The sequence below is a fragment of the Eubalaena glacialis genome, chromosome 11 (genome assembly GCF_028564815.1).
Source record: "Eubalaena glacialis isolate mEubGla1 chromosome 11, mEubGla1.1.hap2.+ XY, whole genome shotgun sequence".
Classification (NCBI taxonomy): Eukaryota; Metazoa; Chordata; class Mammalia; order Artiodactyla; family Balaenidae; genus Eubalaena; species Eubalaena glacialis.
The window spans coordinates 8,602,723-8,622,559 of NC_083726.1; the positions used below are offsets into that span (position 1 = coordinate 8,602,723).

Here is a 19,837-nt window from a genome sequence, read left to right on the forward strand (position 1 = left end):
ATCTGCAAATCTGAGAAATAAGCTTTCTTCCTTTTCATCTATGCTGAAGAAATATGCAGAATGAGGCAGGGCTAAGGATAGAAGCCTATGTCGTAACACTAGTGCTCTCCTTCCAGGTGGATGATCACTCTCGCTCACCTTTGGCTGCAGCTGGTTCAATCAGCTATCAGGACCAGAGATTGTCAAATGCCTTGATGAGATCAGTATAACCAGTTAGCATTTCTTTGATATACAAGCCTTATCCAAAGATCAAGTGAAGTTGGGCACAACTTCAGCTAAGCCTGATGATCAATCACATCAGTTTTCTTTGAGAATTTACCATACCTCTAAATTTCATTACTTATTCTCATCAGATACAACTGAAATGCAGGTATCCAGCTGTAACGAATCACTGAATCCAGATTATTTTGCTAGGCCTAGATCAAATTCACTTCCAGAAGAGAGGGCCAGGAATTTGTTCCCCATCTTGCAATCGCAATCAAGGGAACGTGTAAAAAGGACTAGACTAGCTGGAAAATATGCCTTGAAAGAGCAGAGTGCAAACTATAAGCTACATTTATTACGAAAATTCGTGTTGCCGTGAAAAACAGAGTCCAACCACAGTGCAATTTATTTCTGCGTTGCAAACTTAAGAAATGTGAAAGCACCATGGAAAGAAAAGTGCTGTATTAATTTACGGTAACAACTCTTCTTTTTTTTTTTTTTAAAGTTTATTTATTTCATTTATTTTTGGCTGTGTCGGGTCTAAGTTGCAGCACACGGGATCCTCATCGAGGCATATAGGATCTTTCGTTGTGGCTCATGGGCTTCCCTCTAGTTGTGGCGTGCGGGTTTTCTCTTCTCTAGTTGTGACACACAGGCTCCAGGGTGCATGGGCTCTGTAGTTTGCGGCACTTGGGCTCTAGTTGAGGCGCGCGAGCTCGAGGGCTTAGATGCCCCCGCAGCATGTGGGATCTTAGTTCCCTGACCAGGGGTTGAACCCGCGTCCCCTGCAGTGTAAGGTGGATTCTTTACCACTGGACCACCAGGGAAGTCCCTACGGTAACAATTCTTGAGATAAAATAAGGCACTAGAGTAACAGTTTTTATGACTCGGCAAAAAAAGTTAACAAAGCCAACAATGGTTTTTTGTTTAATTCTCTTCTAACTCTACAGACACAATTCTGCCTTCACCTTCATTACACTTTCATATGGTCTTAACAGGGGATGTACCTCCTCTTCTAAGAATCTCCGTACCTGCCAAAGAAGAAAGTAAATGCAAGATAAAAGAACACGTTAAGTTTTGAGAATCCTTTTTTCAATGTCAATTCATAACACTGAGACCTTATTTGATAAACCTTTATGCCACCACTGAGCTTCTATTTTTCTCAACTCCCTACCAGAAATCTCTCCCTAGACACAGGCAGCTCACCCCATCAGGCCCACCAGGCCTCCCCTCCCCACAAACCAGCCTGGCTGTGTCCTTTCAGTTGGTCTCACCATTCTCCACCCATTACCCAAGCTAAAATCATCACTGCTTCTTCCCTCCTCCCCATTCGACCAGCTTCCAAGTGACTAACATCTTAAACAGCCCTCGAATCTGTGCCCCGTGTGCACGTACCCTGGCCTTGGCTCAAAGCCCTCGTCACCGACTGCTTACCCACTGTAGCAGCCACCTTATTGGCCTCCCGACCTCCAGTTTAAGTCCTTCAAATCCAATACACCAGTGACTTGAATATAAATGATAAGCTCCCGTCTGTCTTCTACTTTAAATCCTAACTGCTTCCAGGGCACCTGATAATCTGGCAACTCTCTCTTATGCTGGACGTCCATGCATCTGCCATCTCCTCTCACCCTGGTGTTCCCTACAGGTAACTCCTGCCTGTCCTTAAGATTCAGCTCAGATGTCATGTCTTCCAACAAGTCTTTCCTAACTTCTTCTGATCTAGCGTTGTCTCCCTTGTGATCCCCAAAAAGATGTGCTTCCCTCAATTCTTGCATGTACAGCTTGGTATTCTAAGCCTTCACCATTAAGTTTTGAGCTCCCTGAAGATAAGGATTATCTATTCATCTTTAAAGCACCAGAATTAAACACAGCACCCAAACACAATCTGAGCACCTAGTCTGTACTCGATAATGTTTTTTTTTTTTTTTTAAACTTTGGGTTTATTTATTTATTTATTTATTTAGGGCTGTGTTGGGTCTTCGTTTCTGTGCGAGGGCTTTCTCTAGTTGCGGCAAGTGGGGGCCACTCTTCATCGCGGTGCGCGGGTCTCTCATTATCGTGGCCTCTCTTGTTGCGGAGCACAGGCTCCAGACGCGCAGGCTCAGTAATTGTGGCTCACGGGCCTAGTTGCTCCGCGGCATGTGGGATCTTCCCAGACCAGAGCTGGAACCCGTGTCCCCTGCATTGGCAGGCAGATTCTCAACCACTGCGCCACCAGGGAAGCCCTCGATTATGTTTTTGAATTAACCCGTAGTCTCCAAAAGGCCAAGAGGAAAAGTGACAAACATTTACTGAATACTTACTATGCACCAAGCTAGGCCTTTCAGTCCACACTCCAAGATATGTATCTCTATCCTATCGGCCAGTAAAAGTAGAAAGTCAAGACTGAACCCAAATCTACCTGACAGTAAAACCCAATCTTTGTCCATTACACCACGGCTCCAGACCAAAAGAGAATTCAGAGAAATCCACTGGGAGAAACACTTAAGGCAGCTCAAAACAACCAAATCTTTAAATTTTAGCCAGCAACCTACTCTGAATTCTTTCTAACTAGCCCCATTCTCAGCATACCTCCCATAAAGCAGAAACATTATATTAATAGATAATATCCCAGGCTCTGCAGCCCAGCAGTGTAAAAAGAGGGCACTTGGGGAAGACTGCAGCACCACAGAAGTGTTCTGATGTTTACCTGCTGGGATGCACGACCAGTGAAAGAAGAAGGATCCAGTAAATGGTCCAACTGGGAGTGAATGGGACTGAAGTAGGCATCAGCCTGGATACGCTCTATGAGGTCATTTTCACCCCCTTCCTGCTTGACCACAGCAGCTGCCTGATGGGAGAGCACTCTGATTTTCTCATGGCAATCCTGGGAAGACAAGGAGTATGGTTGGCTTACTAGTAACAGGCATTTGAGGGCCCATGCTGTATGGCCATACAGCAGCTGGAGCAAAGGCCTCCTCCAAAGCTTCATGAACCATCTGCCCTTACATCCTGCCCACTTCCTAGCATTTCCTATGGAAATTCAGACCTAATTTCTTCACTGAAAGTGGACCTTTTCTACAAGCGATTAAGCAATTCACTTTTTAATAAACTGAGGTCACCACCATCACCCTCCAAAGATAGGCCTGTTCTACGGCAGCATATGGTCACTGTTCTGTACCAATACCATGACTGAAGGTAATAACAGAGACATCTTCGTGCATCCTTCTTTGGGGAGGAGAAAGCAGGACTAAAGGTGTACTTTGTTTACCCAGGAGCATGAGGGGTTACAAACCTGGCGGTTACCCCCAGCTTTCACCATGGCCATAATGATGTTCTCTGTGGCCATGAAAGGCAGCTCTTGCCGAATGCGCCGCTCAATTACCTGTACGAATGAAGCACCAAGAAGGATGCCTCAGGTTACAAAGTCATACGCACAGTAGGACATCAACTATGACCAAAAAGATACACAGCAGGGACACGAACTACCATATCTATGAAGAAAGAGGGTAGAATTGATTGTCTTATGCTACACTGTATTTTTCAGTTTTCTCATAATCCAGAGTATTATTTTGATTTAAAAAAGGAATACTGACTTGAGTAAACTTTTAAAAGTTGCTTCATCAGAATGATTCCTAAAACCTCAAGTCTGCTCAATTTCAGTGCCTGACTTCAGGAGCCAAGCACAGCATGGCAACAAACCCACCTGCCTCAGGTACTCACACACAGACCAATGGAGAAGTCTACTCTGCCAGTCACAGCAGAGCTGACGACTCAGGCCGGTGGACAATTGTAAGCCAATTCGAAGCACTTCTTTTTCCCTCTTCTATAAACATGTCTATGAACCCCCCAGACCTAGTTCCCTAGAGCTTATGTCACAACATGTAGAGTGAGCTCTGCTTGGGAAGAGCTCCCACTGGACCAGAATCCAGCTCCTCCAACACGCTCACTCCAGAGCAGAAGGCCCCCCACCCCGCCCCACTCCCACCCCTCCCTCATACTGTGCCTTTTAACGGAGGCCTCTTACTCTGGGGTACACCACCAAGCCTTCAGAAATGTTCTGCAGCGTATTCAGTATCGTATCTGCAGTGAGAAACGCCTCGGCCAAACACATTCGTCTAGAAAACAAACAGCCAATTCAGTTATCGCTTCAAGCAAATAACGATTTCCATGAAATGGAGGGTGTGTCCCAAGAAGCTGCCCTACTGACTTCTCATGCCCGATGTGCTACTTGGACAATTTCCTTCAACTACCCCAATATCCTAATGACCCTCAAATCTATCACCTCTTGACCAAGACCACTTGCCCAAGCGCCAGACCATATACCCATTCGGAGAGCTCCACCTGGCTGACGTGTAGGTTCCCCAAACCCAGAACTGAATTCAGCCACTTTTCCACTGCCTCCTGCTCCCCACCTCACCCCGCTCCTCCTCTCCCTGTAGCTCCTGACTCAGGAAATGGCACCAGCACCCCATCACCATCTTAACACTCACTCCAGTCAACCGCCAAGGCCAGCCCACCTGACATCGATTTTATATCCACATCCTCTCCAGTTACATGGCCACTGTGCCAGTGTGTACTCGGACTTTTTTTTTTTTTTTTTTAAAGATTTTTATTTCATGTGGACCGTTTTTAAAGCCTTTATTGAAGACTTTAGAGTCTTTGTTACAATATTGCTTCTGTTTTGTTTTCGTGTTTTGGCCGTGAGGCATGTGGGATCTTAGCTGCCAGACCAGAGATCAAACCCGCACACCTTGCATTGGAAGGTGAAGTTTTAACCACTGGACCACCAGGGAAGAACCTGGATTCGTTTTTTTTTAAAATAAATTTATTTATTTATTTATTTATTTTTGGCTGAGTTGGGTCTTTGTTGCTGTGCGCGGGCTTTCTCTAGTTGCAGCGAGCAGGGGCTACTCTTTGTTGAGGTGTGCGGGCTTCTCATTGCATTGGTTTCTCTTGTTGTGGAGCACAGGCTCTAGGTGTGCGGGTTTCAGCAGTTGTGGCTCACGGGCTCTAGAGCACAGCCTCCATAGTTGTGGCTCACGGGCTTAGTTGCTCCACGGCATGTGGGATTTTCCTGGACCAGGGCTCAAACCCGTGTCCCCTGCATTGGCAGGCGGATTCTTAACCACTGTGCCACCAAGGAAGCCCCTGGACTTGGATTTTTAAAGTAGCCTCCTAACTTGTTCTGATCAGCTCCCTGTCCCCTTACAACTGATTCTCCAAATTGGTGCAGGATATTTTAGTGTGCTCATCTGATTAGGTCACAGCCTGCTAAAAAACAGTCAATGGCTGACTTCCGAATGAGTTCACATGTTTTATTCCCATAAACCCTGGATTATGCACACACCCCAGAGACCTAGCTTTAACTCTGATCATTTCCTCTCAAGAAATTCCAGCAGAATACAAGCAAACTAGAGTAATGAATCTGCTTTTGAATATTAATAAGTATAGACACAAAGCAGAAAATCACGTGCATGCTGGTACCTTATTAGTAACTACAAATTACTCCTGACCCATCTCATAACTAATTAAGATGTTGCTGTGTCAAGACACCACACATGACATCCCCCTGCCTTCAGAACATTATCTTTGGGACTCCCCTAGAGGTCCAGCGGTTAGGACTTCGCCTTCAATGCGGGGGGTGCAGGTTCCATCCCCTGTCGGGGGGCTGGGATCCCACATGCCTCACGGCCAAAAATAAACCCACAAAAAACATAAAAGAAAAACAGAAGCAATATTGTAACAAGTTCAATAAAGACTTAAAAAAAAAAGAAAGAGCAACATCTAAACTCCTTTTCAGGGCCTAGAAGGCCCTTCATAAACTGGCTACTACCCAAGAGCATGTCCGACCTCATCTCTTGCCACAGACTTCATTCTCCAGGGCTACCCGACTATTAGTAACTCCCCCAACTGTTTTTTCTCCTGCTCTGTGCCTTTATACGTGCTCCCAATCTTGTCTCAAATGTTAAAAAATGCCTAGATTTCTTAAGTCTAAAGCATCACCTCTGTGAAGCTTCCCTCAACTCCTCCATCACCCCTCCCTCCGCTTTGCCCCCACAAGGATTACTCTGTATACATTTTGATTCTAACACGTATCACACTGTTCCTTCTATGTTCTTGCCTCCCTATTAGACTCCAGGCTCCTCAGGGACAAGGAGGGAATACAGAGATGCTCATAAAGTCCTGCTGCTTCCAGGCCCCTCTTGGTCCTCCCACAACTCGCTGTACGCGACACCCCCGTTCCACTGACCGGTTGGCACTATCATCCAGTGTGCGTTCAAACCACTGCACAGATGCTGTCTGCAGCGGGTCCATGACAAGGGTCATTAGGTGACGGGCCAGGCTGCAGCACCGCTCTGAGCGCATAGGGTTCCGCTTGTACGGCATTGCACTTGAGCCTGTCCATGTAAAGGAGAAGAAGCAAAGGCAGGAAGACCTCAGGGGACAGTGGGCGGCCGAGCACGCTCCTGGCAGAACTGTTCACACGCGCCCGCGAACCTCCTGGCATCTCGCGGTGCTCCCGGGCCTCCACACAACACTCACCAATCTGCTGTTTTTCAAAGGGTTCCTCCAGCTCCTTGAGGCTTGCCAGGAGTCGTATGTCAGTACAAATCTGGGGAAAAACAGGGGCACAGGCATCACCCACACTCTTAGTATGCGGGGTCTGGGGCAGGGACTGGACTGATGGAGGAGGTGAGCTCTTTGGGAGCCCGCCGAGCTGAAGGTCAGCATGTCCTCCCCGAGGGAGACTCCTCTCAGCTCCTGAAGAGCTGGCATTCGGGGAGCACGGGAATGTTCTGGTGAAACACTGCGTAGGATTATCACGGACAGACAATGGCAAGATGAACTTAATGAGAACACGGAAACTAGTCCTTCCTTTTAACACACCTTAACTTAAGAGGCTTCACTGACAGGCCCCAAACTGCTATGAGTGATATCTGACATCTCTCAAAAGCCACAATGAAGTCGAAGTGAGGCTGGGCGGGTCTGTCTGTGGCGTCCAACACTCCCATTGCTACCACCACTCACCTTGTGCACCGATGCCCCCAAGCCGGCCAGCGCGGACAGCACCTCAATATCTATTTTTCGTGTATAGGTCTGCCCTGTGATGATGAAAGCCCTAGTAATGAATAGAAAAGAGCCTCACGTGAAAATATTCCAAAATGTGACTGTGTCAAACAAATGAGCAAACACAGACTGAGCGAAAGCTTGGCGCCACTGGAGCACTAAGTCACACTGAGCCCAGGACCTCGCTGATATGTGGCTCCAGGAACAAACTGCTCTTCCACCCTTTTTACTGATACCCAGACAGCCGCCCTGACCCGAGGAGGAAACACGGTCCAGCGAGCCTTTGTCCTGCTGCAGTCCAATGAAGTGCCTGAAACAAGGAGCCATGGGGGAGCCTGTAGCCCTCGATGCAAATAGCCAGACTGAGACCAACCCATCGGAGGTCCTCAGTAAAAAGCAAAACAGCAACAACATGGGTAAGGCTATTCTACTGAACTCAGAACTAAATAGCTTCCTTTTTTCTTGTAAATTATAAGAAATATAATAGAATCCAGACTGTAAGAATAAAACCCAGGCTAGAGATGGAAGGAAATGGGTGGAAGGACAGAGAAAGAAAAAAAAAAACAACAAAAAATTTAAGGTCAAATCTAGAGGAATACTATCTTTCATTACTTAACAAGGAGGCCAACACTTTTCCCACTTACCTACCTCTTAAATCCTGCCTTTTCTGTCACCATCTTGTCAAGCTGCTCTACCTTGGAAAGAAAAGACATCCCTATAGAAATTCAGGTGTGTCTAGTATGAGAATATCTTGACAAGTCACCTGCCCAGGTTTTGGCCTTCACTACCCGCTTCCAGTCCAGACTCCACCCATTCCAGGTTCAATCGCTCCTACCATCCTGGAGGTCAGCTTTGTCTCTGGTGCTCCTACAGTTGAGTTTGTATCACCCAGGTCACTTTCAGAATACCTTTTGGTCATCTCCCTCGAAGAGCTGCAGGAAGCTGGCCTGGGTGCCAGTGGTGCCCTTCACTCCTCGGAAGCGTAGGTCATCTTGGACACGCTTCAAGTTCTGGAGATCCATGCAAAGATCTTGAATCCAAAGACAGCAACGTTTCCCAACTGTGGTCAGCTGAGCAGGCCTGAAAACAACCCAAAGAGAACACAGAGAGGTCTCAAGCCAGTGACTTATTTCATAAAACCTTCATTGCTTCTTCTAATAATCACTGCTACCTCTGGGAAGGGTAAGAATTAAAGTAAGAGACAGAGAAACCAGTGAAGACAAAACAAGAGCTAAAAAGTTTAAGCAAATAAGTTAAGCAAATTCAATGTCATTTATAAATATTCAAAGGTTATAAAACTAAAGGGCTACTAGCATAGTTCTTTCTTCACCATCAAGAGGCACTATAAAGGCAGAGACAATGTCTGTTTTGTTTGTCCCCAGGCCTTGGCAAGAAATATACACGTAACAAACATTTGCCAAGCATCTAATGTGTTCTTGGTATTGGAAATACAACAAAGAACAAAACAGACAAGTGGAGCTCATATTGTCATGTAAACAAGTAAACAAACAAGATAATTGTTCATTTTTAAAATTCTATCAAAAAATAAAACAAGGATGACGATACTGGAGATTGTGACTCTAGACTGACAGTAAAGAAAGGGCTCTGTAAAGAGTCCAGATCTGACGAAGAGGGACTTCCCTGGTGGCGCAGTGGTTAAGACTCCGCCTGCCAGTGCAGGGGACATGGGTTCGAGCCCTGGTCCGGGAGGATCCCACATGCCACAGAGCAACAAAGCCTGTGTGCCACAACTACCGAGCCTGGGCTCTAGAGCTCACGAGCCACAACTACTGAGCCCATGCACTGCAACTACTGAAGCCCGCAGGCCTACAGCCCGTGCTCCACAGAGAGAGAAGCCACCGCAATGAGAAGCCCACGCATCGCAATGAAGAGTAGCCCCTGCTCGCTGCAACTAGAGAAAGCCCGCATGCAGCAACAAAGACCCAACACAGCCAAAAATAAATAAAATAAAATAAATAAATAAATAAAAAAAAGATCCAATGAAGAGCCAGCCAAACTGTGGAGAATAACCCCAAAACACACACAACCAGAGGACTCTAACATAATAGCTAATGGCTTTGTCTTCAGTCTGAGGTCTAAATCAATCTATTGCAGGTCTGTTTATAACATAAAACATCATTATGAGTAAACTGCAATAAAGTCAGAGTTCTACTAGATGACCTAGCCTACTCCATATGGAATTTCTCTTCTATTAGGCTAATGATACTGACAGCTGGCGACATCAAGGCACCCCACTAGGAATGTCTACAGCATACACATCAAAAGTTAGGACACATATTCCCAAATCAATCTTATGGTAGTTTTCCTTGTTAACTTCTGCTACTAGATTATTGGTACAAGCAAAGAAAAAAATACATTTGCATGGACCTATTCATAGGAGCATTATACATAATAGCAACAGAGTGGAAACAAGCCAAATGTCCAGCAACTGGTGAACAGATAATGTAAAAATAAATTAAGTACTGACACATGCTACATGGATGAACACTGAAAACACTATGGTAAGTGAAAAGAAGCCAGTCACAAGAAGATGAATATTATATGATTCGACTTAAACAAAGTGTCTAAAAGAGGCAAATCCATAGACAGAAAACAGATTTGTGGTTGCCAGGAGCTAGGGAATGAGGGAATGGGTGAATGAGGGAATGGGAGGGAATGCTAATGGGTACAGGTCTTTTGGGGGGGGGTGATGGAAATATTCTGAAATTATATACTGGTAATGACTGCAGGAACTCTGTAAATATACAAAAAACCACTGAACTGTATACTTCAAATGGTGAATTTTATGGTATGTCAGTTATATCTCAATAAAGCTGTTTCTTTTTAATTGCAGGGACTCACCCATTCTGAGGTCATATCTACGCATCAATACCATTTTCTGAGTTTCTAACGGCTGCTAACTGTGGCAGCAGGTACCCCTCATTAAACCATCCCCAGAGGAATACTGGAATGCCTGCATTCCCTGAGCACTCTCCAATAGATGCAGGAGAAGAGGAGCTGCAGCACAGGTGATGCTAGGTGTCTATGGAGCCAGCACAGAACGCAACATTTGTCATGGCCCAGCCATACACACTGAGCACTGACTCCTTCACAGGAACAAATCCTTCTGGTTTCTGCTACTAATAATGAAGGCTCTAATTTTAAGGAAGATTAAACTCAATAGGCTTTCCTAAGTTACAGGGGATGATACCCTTGTTGCCATAGCAACACCCCATTAAAACATAAGGCAGGGCTTCCCTGGGGGCACAGTGGTTAAGAATCCGCCTGCCAATGCAGGGGACACGGGTGTGAGCCCTGGTCCGGGCAGATCCCACATGCCGCGGAGCAACTAAGTCCGTGCGCCACAACTACTGAGCCTGCGCTCTAGAGCCCGCGAGCCACAACTACTGAAGCCTGCACGCCTACAGCCTGTGCTCCGCAACAAGAGAAGCCACCGCAATGAGAAGCCTGCGCACCACAATGAAGAGTAGCCTCCGCTCGCCGCAACTAGAAAGCCTGCACGCAGCAACGAAGACCCAACGCAGACAAAAATAAAATAAACAAATAAATTAAACAAAACAAAAGGCAGATGCTAACACACCACTACTCAAATATCATCACTTGAAACCTGCTACTAGCATTTCAAAAATGACATCATTGGCTTTAAAACAGGGTTTTATTCAGTAATCATAAAAATACTTGCACATTCAAAACATAAAAAATATAGTATGGAAAAAATTTTAGTTACCCTATTATCTCATAAACCAGAGTAATCAGTATATACATCTTGGTGTACTTCCTTCCAATCTTTGTACAATTTATATGCTGTCTTTTCCCCACAACATTAACCTAAGTGCATTCCCATGTCTTATTAGTCTTACCAGCATCATTTTGCTAGTTGTGTATTATTCCAACCTGTGGATATACTACATTCTATACCTTATTTAATTATTCTTATTCTTGGACATTTAGATTGTTTCCAATGCTTACCATCATAAATAATATTTTAACAAAGATCTTTGTACATATAGCTTTTCCCATAATTTGGATGACTTGGGTTAAATTCTCAAGAATGGAATCACTGAATCAAGAATACTTTCTTGAGAGGCAGAGTGGAAACAGATCCAAGAAGGGAGCAATCAGAGGCTCCCCCTTCCTGTGGCCTAAACTGGGAGAGCCCCTCCTTCCCTCCTGCTCACGCCGCAGGAAGGTACCCATCTAAAACTCTGGTCCTTCATAGTCACCCCAACTAGCTGTCTACTGTCCTGACCTGCAAAACCATCTGGGCTGACTCTACTAACCAGCACTGGATTCCTGGAGTGGGAAAGGAGGGATCAGGCCCTGTGACTTAAACAGGATCTGCTCTCCAACCTCCTCCTTGCCCCTAAAAGATCTCCCTGTAGGCAAAGGAGATACCAGAAGTGTTAGATTATTAAATTAAGGGAAAAAAAAAAAAAAAGAATACTTTCTGTATACATATTTTCCAATGAAATGAACCACTAGATTTACTCTCTAAGCAGTATAGCTTTTAAGGTAGGTATAAGGTTCATTCCTCACAGGCACCCCAAGTGCTTATGTTTTGAGATTTCTCACCTCCAGGTTACCATGGAGAAGGAAGAACTGAAGGAGTAAATGGAAGCTGGATGCACATAAACAAGCCCAATTCCCAAGAGGTAACCCTCTCACTTACTGGAAATGTGTGAAACCTAAGGTGGGAAGATCAGCTCGTTCCTTGGCAAAGTCGGCAAGCCGAGAGATCACTCTGGCAAGCTGCGAGGAAGACCATGTGCGAGAAAGAGTGAATTCAGGCTGAGCACTTGCATAAACAGGAACTAAACTTGGAGACAATTCATATACAATTACACCTCCAGCTCACGGAAGGCAGAGGCCATATTTTTTCATCTTTGTATCTTAAAGTGCCTTGAAGAGTTCATACCAACCAACATTCAAAAACTGAGTTGACTACCTAAAATGTCACGAATTATTTCTGCACAGTTTTAACACCACTGGCACGTTCATGAAGAAAAACAAGACAAAATCATAAATCTGACCCACATATTCCAGCCACGTGCTGCTGGTTACACTTTCTTCACTTAAAAGGCTATGCTTTAAAAAGCATTAACTTACATAGTGATTTAACTCAAGAAAAGATAATTAGTTCTACAGATTAGATCTAGGATCATTCATCTGAGTAAACAATAACTTATTTAGATTTACATTGTGCTGCTTTACACTGTGGTCCCCATCTCCTGTCACAGGGAATCTTAGGACTGGTAAGCAACTTCTGTCAACTTCTTACCTTTGGCAAAAGCAGGTCAAATGCATTTCTAAGAATAATCAAGTCCTGCAAGGGAAATGCAGTGATCTTACGTTAATCAGCTTTGCCCAAACAACATTATGACATAACACTTTTTGGCCATGACAACTGGGTTTCTAACCTAGTTGCCTATCTCACTTTCAGCAGCACACTGTGCAAGCCGGAAGATGCTAACAGAAATTCTCTTCTGATTACTGTTTTAAAAGCACACCAACTTAGAGAGCAGTACTACTGGATTCTATAAGCACAAAGCCTTTATACTTATAAAGCCCTATTTATGTGGTATCTAATGTAACGGGAAAATGATAAGGGGTAAGCCCCATCGTGAATACGGCAAAGATGTCCCGGTCAACAGGGTTTATACCTTCCCGAAGATTAGTGTTTGAGTTTCTGAGAAGAATCCATAGGGGTAAAAAAAAAAAAAAAAAAAATCCATAAGGCACATTTCATTAGTTTCCACTCCCTTTTTTTCATGTCAATCATTGCTAACAAAAAAAAGTCATGAACTACAAGATCTAGGTTTAGGAAATTTAAAGCTGTTCCTGGGGGGTTAGGATATGTAAGTGTTGCAGGCAACTCCAACACATGTTTATGAGACAGTAATTGTTGAGCCCAACTGCATGCTGGGTAATTTTAAAAGGATACTCCAAGTTAGAGGACTGTTGTTCTCCCATTATCTGATTCACCAATTACACATCGATGCCTTTAATTACGTACCACATTAGACAAAAAATGTTACTTGGGGCAACTTAGAAATTACTGGCTTCTTTCTGAACTGCAAGTGTATCTGGATTCTAACTTCTAGTCCCACGGGTGCCCTGCAATAAGGGCAGAGCTTTGGAGCCACTCTACCCAGGCATGAATCCTTTCCAGCTGCAAAACCTAGAGCAAGTTCTTCAACTTCTACACTTCCTCATCTGTGGCAATGGGGAAAATAAAGCCAAAGCCAAAGACTACATATTCTGAATCCATTTATATGAAATATCGAGAAAAGGCACAACTATAGACACAGAAAGCAGGTCAGTGGTTGTTTGAAACTGGAAGCAGGAGTGGAGATTGACTGTAAAACAAGCAAAAGAGAACTTCTTGGCGTGAGGGGTATGCTCGAAAACTGGAGTGTGGTGAGGCTGAATGATTGCATAAATTTACTAAACCTCACTGAACTGTACCTTTAAAATGGGTAAACTTATGATATTAAACTATACCTCAATAAAGCTATTTAAAAATGGAGAGAACAGAATCTAACTCTTATGCCTGTTGTGAAGAAAAAATGAAGTAATACATAGAAAGTGCTCAGAATAGCGCTCGGCGCCTAGTAAACTTCGGAAAATGCTTGCTTTTACTTTCTCGTGTTTATGAGACACTTTTGCTAATTAAGGGATTTAAGAATTATAATGTAATTATTTCTTTTTTTCAGAAGTCTTGGCAAAGAGTAAAAAGGACTTTGGAAAGAAAATCCCTTTGGAAAACTACTTTGGCCACTAAAATGCTAAGAACTCGGCTTATGTCCAGCATACCAATGCGTAGGCAGTATCTGTACGTCTCATTTTATGGTCATTAGGGGCTTACAGTTTAGATTGGAAGGATACCAAAAGCAGAAAATTCCTGAGCACTGAGATCCTAAGATCTATGGAGTCACTTCCTAAAATGGACAAAATCAAAGAAAATTTATAAATGCATTATAAACATTGAGTCTAAGTGGAAACAAAACAACATCATGGGCTCCTACTGTATTGTCTCCAACATAGCAGGAGGTGGCACCAAGATGAATAATGCCAGCAGCTTTGGGGCAGCAGTGGGCAAACGTGTGTACATGAGCCATCACATCATGTCGTAACTGCTTCTCTTCCTCAGCTGCCATCTTGAAGTCGATGTTGTCCAGGTTTGATTTCATCTCCTGAATTTGTTCATCTGTGATAGGCAAACCCAATGTCTGCAGAACAGGCAAAATAAAATAAAATAACTTCTTGTGGCACAATTATTTGAATTGAAGTGACACTGAAAAAAAAATTGGTTCATGTTAGCATTTATGCCCTACCTTCCAATTCTTAAACTAAAATTGGGCCAACTAAACTAAAAGGACATGGGGAGGAGAAGACAACTTTCTAAATGAATCATGGTAAATTATATTCTAAGGGAACTCCAATATATAAAACAATGCAATCCTGATTTTTGTTCCCTCTGCCCCTACGTCTCTGCTCACTCCCTCACAGGTCTGGTCTCTGGGCTCAAACGCCATCTCCTCAGAGGGGTCTTTCCCGACTTCAATGTGAAACACCCTTCTTCTGTGCACTCTCTATCTATCCCTTTAGCCTGGTTTTATTTAGAGGACTTATCACCACATGACATTTTTACAAATCTATTAGCCTGTCTCTCCCCTCTAGAATGTATATACTCTCTGAGAGGAGAGCTTTGTGGTATTTATTGCTTACTCTTTAGGGCTTGGCACTTAAGTGCCCAAAGTGTAGGATCCAGGCCACAGCTTTACATTTGATCTAGATGGATTTAGCCAGAGAAACCAAAATTAGGAATGCTATTAGTATCTTTGCCAACAAATTATGTGCAACAAATTCAGTGCAACTGAAAGCAATTCTGGGGCTTCCCTGGTGGCGCAGCGGTTAAGTATCCGCCTGCCAATGCAGGGAACATGGGTTCGAGCCCTGGTCCAGAAAGATCCCACATGCCACGGAACAAGTAAGCCCGTGCGCCACAACTACTGAGCCTGTGCTCTAGAGCCTGTGAGCCACAACTACTGAGCCTGAGTGCCACAACTACTGAAGCTTGCGTGCCTAGAGCCCGTGCACCGCAACAAAGAGTAGCCCTCGCTCGCTGCAACTAGAGAAAGCCTGCGCGCAGCAACAAAGACTCAACGCAGCCAAAAATAAAAATAAACAAATTAAAAAAAAAAAAAAAAAAAAGCAAGCAATTCCGGGAGATACAAATGAGAAAATAAACACATCAACATCTTACGTTCATCCATCACTGAAAAAATCAGGCCGACAAAAAATAGCTGGCAGCCCACAGGCAGCTCGGAACCCTGGAGCCAAGTACTGAATATGTACATTGGTGAAATTTATCCAAAACTCACTTGAAAGCCCCAAGGCCTGGCCCTGGGAAGGGGCTCACATCTTAAGACCTACCTTGTCCAAGGTGGTAGCTACTACTCAGATGTGGCTATTTACATTTAAACTAGTAAAAATTTAAAAGTAAAAACTCAGGACTTCCCTGGCAGTGCAGTGGTTAAGGGTCGGAGCTCCCACTGTAGGGGGCGCAGGTTCGATCCCTGGTCGGGGAACTAAGATCCCACATGCCACTCAGCCCAGCCAAAAAAAAAAGAAAAGTAAAAATTCAATTCCTCAGTCACACTAGCCACATCTGGCCAAGCTGCCTTGGATTTTTAGTCATCAGACGTGACATCTCAGGGCTCCTCCCAAGGCAAAGCAGCAGGGGGCAGCGTGGTCAAAATGCTTCCTATCCCCAAGCAATGTGTCTTCTCAAAATTCATTCCCTACTCCTAATTTTCAGCACTTCTCCTAATCTCTCATTGCTCAAATTTTTTTTTTTAACTACTAAATTATTATGTAATTTGTGCTGTTAATTTTGACAACCTAGCTAATAGATAATCCACACTCAGGAGATATCAAAATTGTCTGCATTTCAGGCAATGTATATCTAGACTGGGCAGAGGAAAGGACACATATTCAGACTCTACATTTCAATCCCAGCTTGAACCTTTTACTAGCTATGTTGAGTGGCAAAATCTTAAGAGTGCCACCACCCTTATCTAGAGTACCAAGTAAAACAGAAAATAGAGTACACGCTAGTACATAACAAACCACAACACACTTCATGTTCTTGTCTACTATCTATTATTGTTATCTGAGCCCAGTTTATGAAATCTCTCTGTGCCTCCATTCTATCCTCTGTAACTCCATTCTATCCTCTGTAAAACAGGAATAACTTACTTATTATAAAGAATTGTTTTGAGGATTAATAAACTATTAATTTTTAATCTTCAAACTGCTGGGCACACACATAGCAGGCACTGTAGAAATGTCTGCTACTTTTCTTTTTTAATTGGAGTATAGTTGATTTACGATGTTGTGCTAGTTTCAGGTGTACACCAAAGTGAATCAGTTATACATATACATACATCTGCTCTTTTTTAGATTCTTTTACATATAGGTCATTACAGAGTATTCTGTCTGCTAGTGTTATGTACTACTTTATTTTCTTGAGCAGTGATAGGAAGGGGGTAAAATCTAGGAAGGTTTCCTGTTTGGGGACCGTGTACCTCGGTCCTAGGTACGTACTCAAGATTGTTACCAGGTTTACTAAATGTCATTTGGGTGCTGCCATCTTGCTTGTTGTGGCATTTTCCTCTGAAACTTTACAGCTCTGTGGATCACCTTCAGTTTCCTTCAGCTCCTCTGCAAAGGCCCGTCTGTAGCTATTTCTGAAGTCGTTGGGCTAAATAGGTCTACATGCAGCTCTTATAAGAGAACCCATACATCTCATTTAATAGCCCCGATTCTCCCTCCCCAGAGGCAGACGGCAGCAGAGTGAACCGGAAACGGTGGCCCAGGAAACATGGATTTTGTAGTGACAGTCCGGTCTCAGACAACACTGAGGCACTGTGGAGGGCGAGGTGGCTGAGCGCTCAGTCAGGCTCTGCACGGGACACGGGTTCACATCCGGGTTCCGCTATCAATGGTTAGGAGCAAATAACGCGCTGGGTATCATCGAGGCTTGGTCTTCTTCCCTACAATGTGGGAAAACCACCACCTAGTTTGCCAAGTCTTTACGGGTTAACGGGGGAAAGCCGTGTACAGAAACGAGCACAACGGCACGGACCAAGCGCTCGGCTATGTACTCCTGCAGGAACCGCCAAGACTTACTCCCTGAAACGGTAACTGCACTTCTCGCCGCCCCCTGTGCGCCTCGAACCCTCGAAGATTAAAACATGTGAGGCAACAGGTGGCGGCTGCCGGGTCTCCTGCCCTGGGCTTCCTGGGGCCTCAGCTCCTCTGGAATAGCGGGGAGGTTGCCCCCGGAGGCTCAGCCGGCGCTCGGCACCCAACCGGGCACGTGCGGGGCCGGGCCCGCCTCCAGCCCCGGAGCACGTTACCTGCTCGGCTTCCGCCAGCCACAGCCAGAGCTGCCGCCAGGTCCGGAATTTGTACCTGTCGCTAAACACGAAGCACATCTCCGGGCTGGCATAACGGGAGGCAAGCGGCGAGCGGTAGCTGTCGTGCCCGCAGGCCGCCTCCCGCCCGCCACCGTCGCCCACCGCCGCCATCCCGCACACGCGACCCCGCCGAGGCCGGACAGGGACACCGATGACGGAAGCGGAAGTCCGGGAGCGGAACATCCTCCGCTTGGTCCCGCCCCCGGGGTTCCGGGAGACCCGAGCCCTCAAGGTTGTTCAGTTTCGGCGGTTGGCTGCTGAGTATTAAGGAGTTACTCTTGGTTTACCAGAAACGTGATTAGCGCTTCATAAGTTACTCAGCAGCTCTGCGTCTCAGTCTCCCCATCTGAAAAAAGGTACATTAAGACCCGCCTTTAAGATTCCTGTGAGGATTGGGTGTCATCAGATCGATGTCTGGTTCACTTAGAAAGCCCTCTGTGTTTGCTATTATTATTGTCGCCTAATCCCTCCCACGCTCCTACCGCCTGCCTGGCCCCCAGCGCGGTTCTGAGAAAGGAAGATGCCCAAGGGAAATCGGCATTTATTGAGAGCCAAGTGAGCCCCTTGCGCGAAAGTGCAGTAAAAATGGATTTCAGCAAGCGCTGGAACTGAGACTCATAGACGCTGATGACTTGCTCACGGTCACCCAGCTAATAAATGGAGCCGCCCGACTTCAGATTCTGACTCTGAGCCATTACGCTGTGTAGTTCCCAGCACACACCGTGCCGGGTCACACCACGGCTTGGTGAAGGCATTCCCCCATCCTGGAACACCTCTCTCTGTCACTGCGTCTTACGTAAGGCCGAGATGGTCCCACTCTTCCCTCTGGTTGGCCACTAATAATAAAACCACTAACGTTTATGTAAGTTTCACTAGGTATCAGGCACTGTCCTGAGTGCTTTACACATGGGATCTCATTACATCCATGTGAGGATCCTGAGTTGTTCAGGTACTATTAAATGAAATAATATACTACTCTCCAATGCAGAGTAAGTGCTCAGTAAATGCTCGCCATTATTATGATCCCCATTTTGCAGATGACAAAGCGAAGGCATGGGCAGGTTGAGTGTCTTGAGATTGCTCATGTAGAAGGGCAAGAGCTAGGAGTTAAGTGCAGGGGGATAGGCTCCAGGCTCCTGGTTCTTACCAGATTCAAAGGTACTCTTTCCTTTGTGCTACAGTAGCAGGTCCTATAGTGCTTTGAAATTACCTGTTTCTGAGTGTCTCACTATGAAGGGAGGTCCATTTTGAATTCTCAGCTTGTTTGCTGAGGTGAATGGCCCCTTTCCCAGTAACCATAATACTTCAGGAATATTAAAAGCTGCCGATTAGATCTCAAGACTTCCAAGATCTTGTCTTTGACAATAACTTCTTTTCCTGTCACCTTTCCATTCCTGCTTTAATTTTTTCACGATTTACTCAAAAACTCATGGACCACCCCTGTAAGTGTTCTCCCTCCCCACCTCTGGGATTTCATATAGGCCTCTCATAACTCTCACCAGAGTTCAGTGTTGTTGGCCTTTCCCATCGATGGCAAACTCGGTGCGGGTGGAGATCATGCCTGCCTTGGTCCCCCGTGTCCCTGGCAGGTGGATCCCGCACAGGACCTAACGTAGTGTAGGTGCTCAGTAAATGTTCGCTTGGTGAATGAATGCTGCTCAAAGGAGCCTAGCGCACAAAGGGAAACAAGGCCCACAGTCGCCAAGATACAAGTTAGATCCTGACATTGCTGTTCCTCTTCTCCCAGACTCTCACATCCTTAAGTGTCCTCATGCCATAGATCCTTCATGTCTCCACCTGGGCTTCAGAATTGTCAGAATGGACCGCAGCACCAATCCCAGAATACTGTGGCCATCAGAGAAGCCCATCAGCTACCTGGGCTTATCACCCACATCTTCTGCCTCCCTTCTGGAGCTGCAGAGGATTGCTTTTGGGGATGAAGGCAGACAATTCTGGAAAGAAGACGACTACTCCCTGCAACTTCCAGGGCTGTCATTGCTGTGCTGAGTTTACTCTCCTTGCTTTCCACGGTGACTACTGCAAACTCTACTGTCTCCTCAGTCTTCCAGCCTCTCTCC

The 19,837-nt window shown here is 45.2% G+C and overlaps 1 protein-coding gene across 1 annotated transcript; it reads right to left on the minus strand.

Annotated features, from left to right (window-relative positions):
- Positions 1-638: 638 nt before the first annotated feature.
- On the minus strand, positions 639-17,909 carry ADSL (adenylosuccinate lyase). Its single transcript, XM_061206582.1, has 13 exons — positions 17,700-17,909; positions 14,301-14,504; positions 12,554-12,598; positions 11,945-12,024; positions 8,163-8,334; positions 7,903-7,949; positions 7,216-7,306; positions 6,730-6,799; positions 6,437-6,584; positions 4,211-4,301; positions 3,479-3,568; positions 2,894-3,070; positions 639-1,235 (listed from the first exon to the last, which is right to left on the minus strand). The coding sequence occupies exons 1-13, from the start codon at positions 17,868-17,870 to the stop codon at positions 1,149-1,151; spliced, it is 1,473 nt and encodes a 490-aa protein (XP_061062565.1). The 5' UTR covers positions 17,871-17,909; the 3' UTR covers positions 639-1,148.
- Positions 17,910-19,837: the final 1,928 nt, after the last annotated feature.

Excerpts from the sequence above, each read along its gene's own strand:
- ADSL (XM_061206582.1), bottom strand. The coding sequence starts at position 17,870 with ATGGCGGCGGTGGGCGACGGTGGCGGGCGGGAGGCGGCCTGCGGGCAC. Across the intron at positions 6,800-7,215 it reads TGGGGGCATCGGTGCACAAG|ATTTGTACTGACATACGACT; the intron begins GTGAGTGGTGGT and ends GTTTTTCCCCAG. Across the intron at positions 1,236-2,893 it reads CTGGTCGTGCATCCCAGCAG|GTACGGAGATTCTTAGAAGA; the intron begins GTAAACATCAGA and ends CTTCTTTGGCAG.